This window comes from Hemicordylus capensis, chromosome 2 (assembly GCF_027244095.1).
Source record: "Hemicordylus capensis ecotype Gifberg chromosome 2, rHemCap1.1.pri, whole genome shotgun sequence".
Taxonomy (NCBI): Eukaryota; Metazoa; Chordata; class Lepidosauria; order Squamata; family Cordylidae; genus Hemicordylus; species Hemicordylus capensis.
In genome coordinates this window covers 77230488-77244440 of record NC_069658.1, presented here as the reverse complement: position 1 = coordinate 77244440, position 13953 = coordinate 77230488, and the positions used below count along the sequence as shown (strand labels likewise).

General features: G+C 47.0%; 1 protein-coding gene across 2 annotated transcripts in view; it reads right to left on the bottom strand.

The window, feature by feature from the left end:
• Positions 1–10527, bottom strand: part of COMMD10 (COMM domain containing 10) — a 93019-nt gene extending 82492 nt beyond the window's left edge. Inside the window, exons 1-4 of one of the 2 annotated variants that reach the window (XM_053303565.1) lie at positions 10320–10527; positions 8141–8231; positions 7017–7127; positions 2284–2439 (exon numbers count right to left, since the gene is read on the bottom strand). In XM_053303565.1, the coding sequence (XP_053159540.1) occupies positions 2284–2439; positions 7017–7127; positions 8141–8231; positions 10320–10354 (393 nt within the window). In that variant the 5' untranslated portion in view covers positions 10355–10527. The remainder of the gene's footprint in view (positions 1–2283; positions 2440–7016; positions 7128–8140; positions 8232–10319) is intronic. The other variant, XM_053303563.1, reaches the window with a different exon arrangement.
• Between the last annotated feature and the right edge of the window lie 3426 nt (positions 10528–13953).

Below are 13953 nucleotides of genomic sequence, written 5' to 3'. Positions count from 1 at the left end.
CTAGCTGAGGGACATATGACCTTTAAACAGCATACATACGTACAAAAATACATAGTGTGCCAGGGAAGAATAGACTAGCTCTTTCCTGTCGTTTAGGAACATAGGAAGCTGCCTTATACCAAGTTAGACCACTGGTCCATCTAGCTCAGTATTGTCTACACCAGGGTTTCTCAACGTGTGGGTCCCCAGATGTAATTGGACTTCAACTCCCATAATTCCCAACCAAAGGCCACTGGAGCTGGGGATTGTGGGAGTTGAAGTCCAATAACATCTAGGGACCCACACGTTGAGAAACCCTGGTCTACACCAACTCGCAGCGGCTCTCCAAGATTTCTGGCAGGAGTCTCTCCCAGCTGCACCTGGAGATGCCAAGGATTGAGCCTGGGACCTTCTGCATGCAAAGCAGATGCTCTGCCACTGAGCTATGACCCCATCCCCTAAGGGGAATATCTTATAGCAGACAGTGCTCACGTGTAGCCTCCCCTCCAAATCAAGGCCAACGCTGCTTAGCAAAGGGGACAACTCATGCTTGCTACCGTAACACCAGCTCTCCATTAAACCCAGACCTTGCTATGTTTGTAACAAAGTGTGTCCTCTTGACCATCTCCTGGGCTGCATCAGCTGCTCCACAAGATCATAAAAGGGTCTCCTACACTCCACCACTCACCCTCCCCTTTGCACAAACTATATAATGGCATATTTCATAATGGAATATTTGCACAAATTACATGATGGAATATTTCAAAACATTTACCCAAGCAATCCATTCCTCATGGAGGTGCACAAGTCTAGAAAAAGCACTACTAAAAGCAGCTTTCATTTTGCTCATATCTGTCCGAACCCAACTCATTTGTCATCTTAATTATACTAGACTGTGGCAAGGCTTTTATAGTCCCAGATTTTTAAACCTTAGCACATCATAACGTCTCTCCTCCTACTTATGCATTCATTGCATGTTTATGTTTTTAATTATACATGAATGAAAACTGTAAACAATCAATACAGTGACAACCAATTAAAACAAAACGAGGCACAGTGGAGAAGGTGGCTCAGTAACATAGCTTCTGTTGTACGTCCAGCACACTGCCTTCACTGTTCAATGCATGCCATTTCCCACCCACCCTTGGGTATGAATGCATCCATACACACGTAAGAATATTTGACATTGCTTTACCAATGCAGCCGCTGCCATTTAGAGCAAGGAAGCCCTGGTGCTGCAAAAGGAGCAGGCTAACAGCTCTTCCCAATTAACTGCACCATTGCACTAGGGAAGGGGCCATTTTCAAGGACCTCCCCTTCCCCAGGAAGCCCTCCATGCCATTCTAAGAGATGTCCTTGAGGTCTGCACAGCTTGGGGAAGAGAGGGTTCTCCAAACTCTCCCCTCCCCACTGCAGTCAGTTGGGATGTGCTGTCAGCCTGCTCCTCTCACTGCACTGGTGCTTCCTTGCTGCGTAATCAGCCAGTATTTTCAACAGTAAAAGATATGCTTACATTTTGGCATTTGCCTAGTGGTTAGTACATATTAGGGAGGTACATCGTATCAGTTCTGACACAGCTGTTAGGCCCCAACTTGCCAAGTGGCAGAAACTGTTGGACGGAGTTCTGACACGACAGCAGGAAGATTGTCAGGAGGCTCCTTGCTGTTATGGAGAACTATGTCAAAGACCCAACAGCTATGTCAAGACCCTCGTCCCACCCCTCGCTACATTCTGCTCCTCTTCCTTTCCCTGTGACTAAATGGAGGCAGGCTGCATTGCTGTATCAGAGAGAGAGAGAGAGAGAGAGAGAGCGCACACAGCTGCCTTCCACAGCTTGGAATTTTAAAGGGATCCTCCCTGCCCCCTTTCATTAACTTTCCTTCTATGTCCTGTTGATGGAGCAGATGCTGATGGTTTTTCTGCACCCCAGAAGCATCTGCACCACTCACAGGACCTAGAAGGAAAGTCTAAAGGGGATGTGGGAAATCCCTTTTAAATCCCAAGCTGTAGGTACAGCTTGTCTCCAGACCCCACCCAGTCTCAAGGAAAGGAGAACGAGGAAGAGGAGAGGGCAGCTAGGGGCAAAGAGTCCGAACAGAGCTGCTGGAACTCCGACCCAACAGTTGGGAGGGACTGCCATGGCACTTACTGACAATGCCGCTGTCAAGTCGGAATCTAACATTTCTGATGGTGTACAAGCCTAGTAAATACACACTACTTTCCATCTCTTCCTTCCTAATAAAAAGGTATTAAGTGTCACGTTGTTTATTAATGAGGCTTGCACACGTTTCAATAATAAATTACCTTCTGAGGTGACAAACTCCTTTGTCTGAACTTCTCTATTGTCTCTGGCCCTGCAGCAGCCCAAGTAGTAGCAAACACTTCTACTTTATCACGATCCACATGGGAATGCTCCAACTGCTGTTGCAGAATGGTTGGTTTCAGGTTGTGATACACAGCCTGTTGAAAATGAAAACAGAATAAGCACACTTTCCTAAATGTTATTTTGGACAACACCTCAACAAAAGAACCCCATAAGATGCTGAACATGTGCTCTCCATGCTGAAAAACTGGACACTTTGCAAGTACATCCAATAAGTGAAGGCCACTTTCAGTACCACATTTACAAAACCAGTGTATACTGGCCTTGGGCCGAAATAAACAAATAAACAGAAAATAAACAAAACCAGTGAAAACAGTGGCTTGAGGAAGATTTAAATGTTTCCAGCAACTAAACATGGTAGTCTGAGGCAATATCACCCAAACAGAACAGCCACCTTAAGTAAGGCATTTGGAGCAATAACAAGTAAGCACACATTTGTTGTGCTACAAACTGATGGTCTTGAAGAGCCTTTGTACCACTAACACATGATATGCAGAGTTCAGCTGCAATCCTAAAATCAACTCAACTTAATTCTATGAGTACAGATTTAAGAGCAAATTGTAGGACTACTAGTAAAGTAAACTATTACTTGGCTAAGAGGAACAGAATCTGAGGCTCTACACATGATCCGTGTGTAGAGCCTGTGAGGGTTCTGAGGGGAGAGCGGGCTTAGCCTGCTCTCCCCACAGACGAGCAGCCGCTCGTTGCTGGGCAACTGGATTGGTCGCCCACACAACTACCGGCTCCGTCACAGAGCCGGTAGGGGCTGCAGGGATTGGGGGCTGCCCGGCCCCTGAAAGTACCAGGAAGACTCGCGCAAGTGCGCGGGGCATCCTGGGGAGACCCCTGAGGCCAGGAGGCTCATTTTAGCCTCCCAGCAGGGGTCTCCTCACAAGTCACCACACCGCGAACCCACGCTGTGGCGACTCACGATCAAGGAAATGTGGTTACCAGGGCAACTTAATAGCCCAGCAACCCACAATCCACCCAGAGCCTCTGGATGGGGCGGTTTATAAATGTAATAAATAAATAAATAATCCTCCCTTTGCTCTGTGCTCAGCACACTTTGAAGGTCCAAAAGCACTGGTGGGAAAGACTTGTTTTTATTTATTTATCTAACTTTATAAAAACATATTTTTTAAAAAAGGAAGAAGCAGTTGAGCCTGTTGGAATATGTGCCTTTGCCATCTGGAGTGATGACCACTGGCTGCCTGTGAGTTTCTGCCACCACTGGATCTTTCCCCGCCACCACAGCTCTTGCCCCTGCCAGAGCGGGAAAATCGGCTCTCGCGCACAAGCAAGAGAGCCATTTCTCCTCCTCTGGAAGCAGCAATAGCTCTCCTGAAAATGGCAGCAGGCGTGTGCATGCCTTGATAATAGCATCAGGGCACATGCATGCCTGGTGCCATTTCCAAGCGGCTCCTGCTGCAGTCAGAGTGGGAGAGCCTGTTTTCCCGTTCTGGCTGGGTGAAGACGAGCCAACATAGGGGCAGGGAAAAGCTGGTTAATTTAGCTTTGGCTGGTTAACTTAGCTCTGTTCCTGTGCACGAGGGGGCAAAAAGAGTCTCAACTTAGCAGCCGGCCTGGCAGCACAAGGCGAAACTACAGGGCAAGAGCCAAGTGTCAGCAGGGAAAAGGCAGCACTGAGGGAAAGGGAACAGCTGGGCTTTTCCCGCATTACGCGCTGCAACAGTTTCGCAATGTGTCTGCTAAGTGCCCCCCCGTATTGCCCATGTTTTGACACTGTGGTTGCTGCGCTGTCAGCAAGGTGCCGTTCATTTTTCCGGTGCCTTGTTTTGGGTTTTATTGATGCGTTATAGCCCTATAATGTTGTAAGTGCATTTCAGGAAAGTAGCTGTTTTTCCGTTGTAGGAGGATTGCCCCGTTTATGCACCGCAGTGCAGTGTGGTGTGGTGTGGATGGTTCAAATCACAGTGCAACGATTTGTTGATTTTTACAGCCCCTTTCCATCCCGTGCATGAAATATATATATTAATTTTTCTGCCTGGGTTTTTGTGCAACAGGGCAACTCGATTGTCATCTGCTTTCATCTTTTGGTTTCGATCGCATTTGCTTTTGTTTTTCATCAGACTTAATTTTAGTCCACGTTCAAACAGAACAGAAGGAGCTGTGCTTCTCCATTGAACTGAATCATTTACTTCTGTGCAATCCCATTTGTTGACTGCAAGGCAATGGACTTTTCCCTCCTTGTTTACTGCAAGGAAGCCCAGTGAACTGAATCATTTACTAGCAAGTCTGCAAACCGTTCTCAATGCCATGTGGTATGGAGGGCTCATTCCCTTGATCCCTCATTCAGATCAAGGATTTGTGGATATCTAAAACCCCTTTCCGTATATGAATTTATTTATTTATTGGCGGCTTGGGTTCTTGCGCAAGAGAATTGCAAGGAATTGTAGTTTGTGCCATGGTGTTCCCCCTAGCGGTGGCTTTGTGCAAAACTGCCTAGAGAATTGGGTTGTGTTTTTTTAAAGTCATGTCATTTCTCCCTCTGTGATCCCATTGGCCCGAAATGGAGGAGAAGGGGGCAATTAATGCAATTCAGATGGAATATGGACACCCCTGCACAGAAAACCCACTGCAGTTGTGGGCAATTTGAACAGCCACAAATGCTGAAAAACACATCAAGAAATACTGTACTTGCAGGTTCAAGCCACTGCCTCATACCATTGCACTTTGCAACACCTTAACTGGCATAAATCTCGTAGTCCAGAAAACACCCTGAACAGAGGACTAGGGGAGAAAGAAGGATCCAGAGCCTGGCATGTCGTCATTGCTGCTGAATCTGACTGACTTGACCAAACCAAAGAACCCCAAAAGGTTGAGGTAGGAGTTTCTTTCATAGAAGCCAGCCATATCTTTGTTTCTTTCCATTTTCTTTATGTAGGTTGATTTCCCCACCCTCAGAGCATAAAATAGAATCCTTCTCTCTTTCCTTCCTTCCTTGTGGTGCATTATTGTTCAACTAGCTTAACCTGCGCAGAGCATCTGTGAGCTAGTACCTGATTGCTCCCCTTACCTCAGAGCTCTCTCCACCCTCACCTAGGCTGCACTCCTGCTCCTCCTCCTCCATCCGGTCCAGCCCTCTTACTCCATCCTCCTCACCCCTCTTGGTCTCAGCTGCAGCATTGCTGGGGCCTATTGGCCAAGCTGCAGCCCTCTATCCCCAGAGACCTCCCCAGCCTCACCCAAGCCCCTCTCCTGCTTCTCCCCACAGGGGAAGCAGCAGTTGACCAGGCCCTGCTTGCTGCTGCCATGGCTGCTCATTTCCCTCAGGCCGCTGACAGTCTTGGGCCCATCCCTTGCCTGTTGCCCCAAACAGCAGCAGTGGTTGACTGGGCCCTTCCTTGCTGCCAATAAGCACCTCCGTGGCTGCTCGTTCCCCTCAGTCCACTGACAGACTCAGGACCATCCCTCGCCCTTCCTTCTTTTTCTCTTCCCCTTCCTTCTTTTTCTCTCATTCTCTCTCCTCCACTTGCTCTTCCCCTTCCCCCCTTCTTTCTTTCTCTCTTTCTTTCTCTCTTTCCCTTCCTCAATTAACAGATCTCGTTCCCTCATCTAATTCGCACAGTGGCAGCCTCCTTTTCCTGAAGGGGCTCTTTCCTCCCACATGACCCCTCTCTTCTCAGACCCCTGCCTACTATCCTATCTATCTATCTATCTATCTATCATTTCCCTCTCCTCTACTATCAAGAACATCTTCCAACCAGTAACAGTTGCATTCCAACTGACCTTAACCATCACAGGCTCCTCCTCCCTAACTGCATATGGAATCCACACTGCCCAATCACCACAGTGCTACAGGCTCCGCCTCCCTATCTGCATATGGAACCTCCACTGTCCAATCACCATGGTGCTGTTGCTCTCACAGGCTCCTCCTCCCTATCTGCATACAGAATCCCCACTGCCCGATCAGGTGCTTCTTCTCGCAAACTCTCGCGAGAGCTGCCACATGTGGGATTAGCCACGGGTATGCCTAAGAGAATTATGTATATAGAAGAAGATTAGCAAAGCACACCCAGTTTGGAGAGTTATGGGGGCTGTGTGGGTCCTCCTTAATAGGATGCAATTTTAAACTACTGTTCAAAACTGTTTCAAGACAACTGTTTCTGCCTTGTTTTTAGATCGACCTTGTTTTTATTATACTTAAATGTTAAGCAAGTGAAAGTAAAAATCCAATTTGAGAAATAGATATAATTGTAAAATACACTTCCTTAAGTTTCCTTCCATATTTATGAGGGTGTGTGTTGCATCTATAGTGGCACTGGCGCATACCTAATAATGCACGTGTGCACAGTGCCTTGATACTGCCATGCAAAACAAAACTCATTCCTCTCATTGATGGAAAAAATTAAGAGGGAATACTGAACGGGAAGTGGGGAAACTTGTGCTCCCAAACTTTGGAGATATTACACAGGACCAGGCTGAACAGTGGCTCTGTATTTCATATGAACCAGCCCTTTTAAGTTACTAATTTGTGACAATTTTAAATATTGCCATGAAGAAAGCAGAAAGCCAAGCAAAATGGGTACCTTTTTTAAAAAGTATTTTCAAAAAAATGATTTTTGCTGATATTCTAGGTTATGGTTTAATGTGTATTAATTAATCAAAGTTATTCCACTATTAAAAAAGATACCTGTTCCAAAATGAATGTGATGGTTTCAAGGATGAGGTGGAGATCTTGCTTCTTCACTGAGAAGGCAACTTGAAGTTTTTCTTCCTCTTCTTCTGTGAAAGTACTCTCTGCCTGGAATAAAGAAGCTGCCATTTAACTAAATTTCAAGTAGTTAGATAAGCTGAGCAACAGGTTATCATTGTTATGCATCTTAAAAACAAACATAGCGACTGACCAGATACTGGTCGGAAGATGTTCTTGATTGTAGAGGAAAGGGAAAGGTAGATAGATAGATAGATAGATAGATAGATAGATAGATAGAATAGTGGACAGGGGTCTGGTGGCCACAGTCCACCAGAGTTATGCACATTGAAGACCACTGATTTCAACATTAGAGTATCAAAAGTAAAAATAAAGGCCACAGTCCATGGATTTTACAGAGTAAAAGTCTTCTACACATATACACAAAAATGGCCTGCACCAGTGAGATTCAGCACACAAAATTGAAAAGGTAGTGTAGAGTCCCCAGAAGGGGAAGTACCATCTTACTTTTTTGTGCACTTATTGCTCATGTAAATACTGTCATCAACACTGACACAATAACTTTCCTAATCGGCATGCAGTTTATTAGTTGGCTTGTGTGCATCAGTGCATTCTATTTACATTATTTTTACCACACCTCTTACATCCAGTGATTCACAATAGAGCTAACACATATAAAATCATAATAAAACCTTTTAAATCTGCAACAGAAACCAAATAAAAGCAGTGGCATCTGCTTATCAGAGCTCCAAAGATTTTCCCATATAGAAACATCTTAAAATAGCACAATCACATGATTCTCTACAGCTGTGCCATTGTGAAAGAAAAGACATGCCTTCAAAACATTGGTTACCTAATGACCCATAATTAGCGCAATGTCTGTAGTAGCAGAAACAGCTTCTTTTGTATTTTGAACTAAGTGTACTTATATTTGTCTGCTCTATCTGACAGTAAGACAATTTGTTGCCAAATTCAAGAGAAAAGAGTAAAGAAGAATGCCAAATCTACACTCAAGGGCAGTTCATGGCTGTTAGCAGCATAAAAGATGTTCAAGACTATACTCAAGAACTGTGTGTCACCCCACCCCAGCCTTTCATACAAACCTTTAAGTGAAGCTTCTGAAGGATGCGGGAGAGCAGCCGAGAGAACTTGCCTGTATCTATAGCATTGATAAGGGACACTGCCTTTCTGATGCTGGAAAAAAGCAAGATGGAAATAAATAAATAGAATCAATTGCAGATGGGGAAGGAGCAAATGTGGCCAAATTTGCAGATGATACCAAACTCTTCCGGGTTGTGAAATCCAAAATGGATTGTGAGCAGCTCCAAAAGGATCTCTCCAAACTGGGGGAGTGGGCGACAAAATGGCAAAGGCGGCTCAATGTTAGCAAGTGTAAAGTGATGCACATTGGGACGAAAAACCCCAACTTCAAGTATATGCTGATGGGATCCGAGCTGTCGGTGACAGACCAGGAGAGGGATCTTGGGGTTGTGGTGGACAGCTCGTTGAAAGTGTTGACTCAATGTGCGGCAGCTGTGAAAAAGGCAAATTCCATACTAGGAAATTTCATTAGAAAGGGGATTGAAAATAAAATGGCTAACATTATAATGCCCTTATACAAAACTATGGTGCGACCACACTTGGAGTACTGTGTACAATTCTGGTCACCACATCTTAAAAAGGAGAAGGTACAGAAGAGGGCAACCAAGATGATCAGGGGCCTAGAGGACCTTTCTTATGAGGCAAGACTACAACACATGGGGCTTTTTAGTTTAGAAAAAAGACGACCGCGGGGAGACATGATAGAGGTCTATAAAATCATGCATGGTGTGGAGAAAGTGGAGAGAGAGAGAGATTCTTTTCCCTCTCACACAACACTAGAACCAGGGGTCACTCCATGAAATTGATTGCCAGGAGGTCTAGGACCAACAAACGGAAGTACTTTTTCACACAACACGTGATCCACTTGTGGAACTCTCTGCCACAGGATGTGGTGACAGCCAACAACCTGGATGGCTTTAAGAGGGGTTTGGATGACTTCGTGGAGGAGAGGTCTATCAATGGCTACTAGTCGGAGGGCTGTGGGCCACCTCCAGCCTCAAGGGCAGGGTGCCTCTGAGTACCAGTTGCAGGGGAGTAATGGCAAGAGAGAGGGCACGCTCTCAACTCCTGTCTGTGGCTTCCAGCGGCATCTGGTGAGCCACTGTGCGAAACAGGATGCTGGACTAGATGGGCCTTGGGCCTGATCCAGCAGGGCTGTTCTTAAATAAATGCCCCTTTTGCTTTCATACTTAGTTTTTAATAAGAGAGCTGTCAGGATTCAAGCCTGCATGGAATAGAGCTGAACACTTTTTCAGAGATCTTGTGCTCATATGAACTTACAAGAGCCCTAAAATTGGCTTCATGGACCCAGGTCTCTGGTCCCTCATTAGCTGCTGGTTGGTGGCAACCAGACAATCAGTCTTTGGGGTGGCAGTGTCACAGCTGAGAAATTCTTTTCTTGAGAATATCCATCAAGCCTCCCACTCCACTTATGTGCCAGTGGCTGAAGACTGAAGCCATAAGGCTTTGGATGAAGGTTTTTAATCTCTGCTGGTTCTTAATATTGTTACGGTGCAGCTCTGTTTTCTATTGTGAATGCAGTATTATCATTGTCTGATATTGCTGTGTGTTCTTTTTAATTTGGTAGCTGCCTTGGGGAAACATTTTTGTCCTGCCCAGGGTACAAATCAATCGCGTCTGAAACTTCAGCAAGGGGCACTTCTCTCGCCACTGCAAATCCTGCCTACTGAATGTTTAGCCTGTCATTCAGTACCTAGCGACAGAGAGGTGCTGCTGGGAAGCCTTGCCTGGAACTCATAACCATCCCAGCGTTGAGAGAGGACATAGCTACTCACGGGTAAGCGGGAAAGCACCCATCTTACACTTGCTCAAAAGTCTTCATCTGTACGAATAAGCCTTATGCCGAATGCAACCGATCAATAAAGTTGAAGACTTCTCTGAGCATGTGTAGAATGCCTTCCTACTTATCCTCGAGTAGTCAAGCACTAAAAGGCAAGTTCTAGGGCTCGGGTGGTGGTGGTGGTGGCGGTGATGTCCCACTCTCCTCCCACCCTGTGAAGAATATTGTTCGTATGCTAAAGTGTGTGAGTTCCAGGCTCCGTAGCACTCCCGCGTGTGACTCTCCAAAGGTTCAACCAGACAGATAAGACGAGCGCCGATTTACCCAGCGGCACCTGTCGCGATTCCCTGGGGAAAGGGGAGGCAGAGGACGGTCCTTACCTGCCTGTATCCGGGATTACGATGGGCGCCGCCATCTTACTCACTGTCAATCAGCCTACCCGAGCCCCCGTAACACCAATACGCGGGCGAAGAAAGCTCAGTCCCCGAAGAGCCGGGAGCCAATCCCAGATCCGCTGCTCGATTTAACTCCGCCTTTCGCCCTCAAGCACCGCCCCGAACTTCTGCTCAGAGACTTCCCTGCGGCCAGAAGTCTGCGCTGGGCTTGCCCTGGGAGTCTGAAGCGGCGTGCCCGTAGTTTGATCTTCAAAAGTAATTGCGGTTGCCTGTCCATCGTCAGTGCCGATGACAGGCGGTGAGAATATCATTGCAACAGAGTCTGTCCGAGTTAAAGGAGCCTCTTCTGTCGTCCTTCGTACGCGGCGTGTGTGCGCGCAGAAAAGCGCTGTATGTGCGAGGTCACTTTACGCAAATAAGAGACTGATTAATAATATCCTTAGATCGGTGTATCATCCTCTCAAATGTATGCATATGAGACGTTGAGTCATATTAGTGATTGTGGGACTGGAACCGCTGGAAGTGGCTGATTGATTAAGTGCATCAAGTTGGTGTCCAGTCTTAGCGACCACATCGATAGATTCTCTCCAGGACGGTCTGTCTTCAACTTTTAACGTGGTGATTCTCTTTATTTAGCAGGGGGAGAGTAACTGGCCCTCTCTACCCCCAGCACAGTACCTCCAGTGACTGTTGCTGGTGTCTATCTTATGTTTCTTTTTAGACTGTGAGCCCTTTGGGCACAGGGGTCCGTCTTATTTATACTTGTTGATTTGTTATATCTCTGTGTAAACCGCCCTAAGCCATTTTTGGAAGGGCGGTATAGAAATCAAATAAATAAATAAATAACTTGGCCTTTAAGGTCTCTCAGTGATGCATTCACTGCTTTCGTAACCGAGTCCATCCACCTTGCTCAGGCAAAGGGAGGCCAGCAGTGACCCGGTTTTGCTGGCAAATGGGACCATGCACACCATTTGCAAGCAAAATCTGGCAAGCACCACATTTGCTGCCAAGCCACGAGCCGCTCTCCCTGCTTTAGAGCAGTGCTGCAAACACGGCGCTGGCTGGATTTTGCTTGCAAATGCGCACGGCCCCGTTTGCAAGCCAAACCACACCGCCTGTGTCTGACATGCAGCGGCCCAGTTTCTTTGAACCTGTTCACACTATGGTGGCTGTGCCCTTGACCTTGCTGCTGGTCATCCTTTTCTTCTCTTTCCTTCAACTTTTCCCAGCATTATTTATTTTATTTTTAAAAAAATTATATACTGCCCTTCCAAAATGGTAGTGATGTGCACCGGTCCGGATCCATCCGGACCGGCACGGCGGGGCATCTACCTTTAAGGGCGGGGGGGTAGAACTTACCCCTCCCGCCGCTCTTCCCCCTCCGGCGCTGCGGTAATATCCAAAGTTTTTGGGGCGGCAGGGTCCTTCCCTGCCGCCCCGGTGCCCGTCGTTGCCCGGAAAAAGCCTTATGTGTACCATGCATGTGCGCGTCGTGGCACGCGCGCGCACAGCAGCCAGGCGCGTGCGTGCCATGCCGTGCGCATGCGTGGTACACATAAGGCTTTTTCCGGGCAACGACGGGCACCGGGGCGGCAGGGAAGGACCCTGCCGCCCCGAAAACTTCGGATATTACCACAGCGCCGGAGGGGGAAGAGCGGCGGGAGGGGTACGTTCTACCCCCCCCTCCCTTAAAGGTAGCCACCCCCCCCCTGCCGGACCGGTCCGGATCCAGACCGGTTCGGAGGCCTCTAAAATGGCCTCCGGACCGGTCCGTGCACACCACTACAAAATGGCTCAGGGTGGTTATGGACTTCTTAAGGGAGCTGGGTCTTCATAGTGGCTATAAAGGGTTAAATCACCCAAAGCAGAATAATGTGCCTTGGTGTATGTACAGTCAGAAGAATTATACTAACTTCAAATTCTTTAATCTATAAATTTGACTCTTGATGTGTGTTTGTTTATTTTATTTTTACATTTTATATCCCGCTCTTCCTCCAAGGAGCCCAGAGCACTGTACTACATACTTGAGTTTCTTCTCACAACAACCCTGTGAAGTAGGTTAGGCTGAGAGAGAAGTGACTGGCCCAGAGTCACCCAGCTAGTATCATGGCTGAATGGAGATTTGAACTCGGGTCTCCCCGGTCCTCGCCCAGCACTTTAGCCACTACACCACGCTGGCTGTATTTCTTACATTCATCCTAAAATTGCTTAATTGAGAGCTAGTGTGATGTAGTGCAGGGTTCCAATCTTGGTCCCCAAATGTTGGACCACAATTCTCATTGTGGCAGGGAATGATGGGAGCTGTAGCCCAATAACATCTGGGGACCCAAGGTTAGGAATCCCTGGTCTAATGGCTGAAGTGTTGGATTAGAACAGGATCCCCTCCACTCCCTGACTGGCTATGAAGCCAACTTGGTTAGGCTGTCACAGTCTTGCAGCCTTGCCAACCTCACAGGGGTGCTCTGATGATAAAATGGGGGTGGGAATAATATAATGTACACTTACCAATGCTCCTTAGAAGAAGAGAGAGCAGGATATAAATGTAATAAATACAATAACATAGATTGGTTACCCTAAAAATGTGGATGAGTTAAATCTGGTCAAAGGAAGTCATGTTATACAGACATCCCTGCTTATCTAATCCCTGCTTGGCAAGAAAACTCACTGAGCCACAAGCTCACAATCATTGGGCAATTGCACATGACCAGAAGGGGGTGGTTTGGGCTAGGAAGAATCCTTACCCTATCCTGGACAGACAAGCAGAGCCTCCATTGAGCTCTGCAACCCCTGCTCCTAGACAAGCACTGGAGTGGCAAGCTCAGAGACAGGAAGGCCTCTGACACTTGAAAGAATCTTCCCAAAATGCACTTCACAGCCAGAAAGCAGGAAACCCCATGACATCAGCAGCCGCACTCTGGCCATGCGGGGAGGCAGGGCAAGCCCCATTGATTCAAGTAAGTGATCATGGAGAGCACTGTGGAGCAGCAGAGCAACACATTCACAGGTCACACTCCTCCAGCGGTAGCATTCTCTAAATAACATGGTGGCCAGCTGCCAGGACCCACAAATGGCATGGAAAGTGGACACATGACCTACTAACCCAGGTACTGGGGGCCCTGCTCTGCACTAACCTGGGTTAAGACCCAGGGTTAGAAGCAGTCCAGTTTGGGATAGCGTGGGTTGGACAGCTATCTGGTTTTGGATAGCCTGGGCTTGAGGGCTTTGCCCTGGTTCACACATGAATGCAAACCTGGGTTAGTGTCGGATAACTCAGGTTTGGGTGTTGTGTGTAGAGGGCTACTATCAATCAATGTAAACCTCAAGAGACCTAACTCACAGGGTTGTTGTGAGGTCTGTGGGGAGAACCACATGTGCCACTCTGAATTCCTTGGAGGAATGTTTGAGATAAAAATCTAAAGAATACGTGAGTCAAGGAGGTCATGTGCATGACATATACAGTGGGAGGACAAACTGCTTTGCTATACAGTAATTCATTTTAAGGGACAATTTACTGAACTGACCCACCTGACTACAGTTTGACTGAGCTGCTGCTAATGTGTTTGCAGGTATGTGTGTTGAGGCCCAAAGGAAGAAAGGGTCTCCCTGATAGGAAACACTT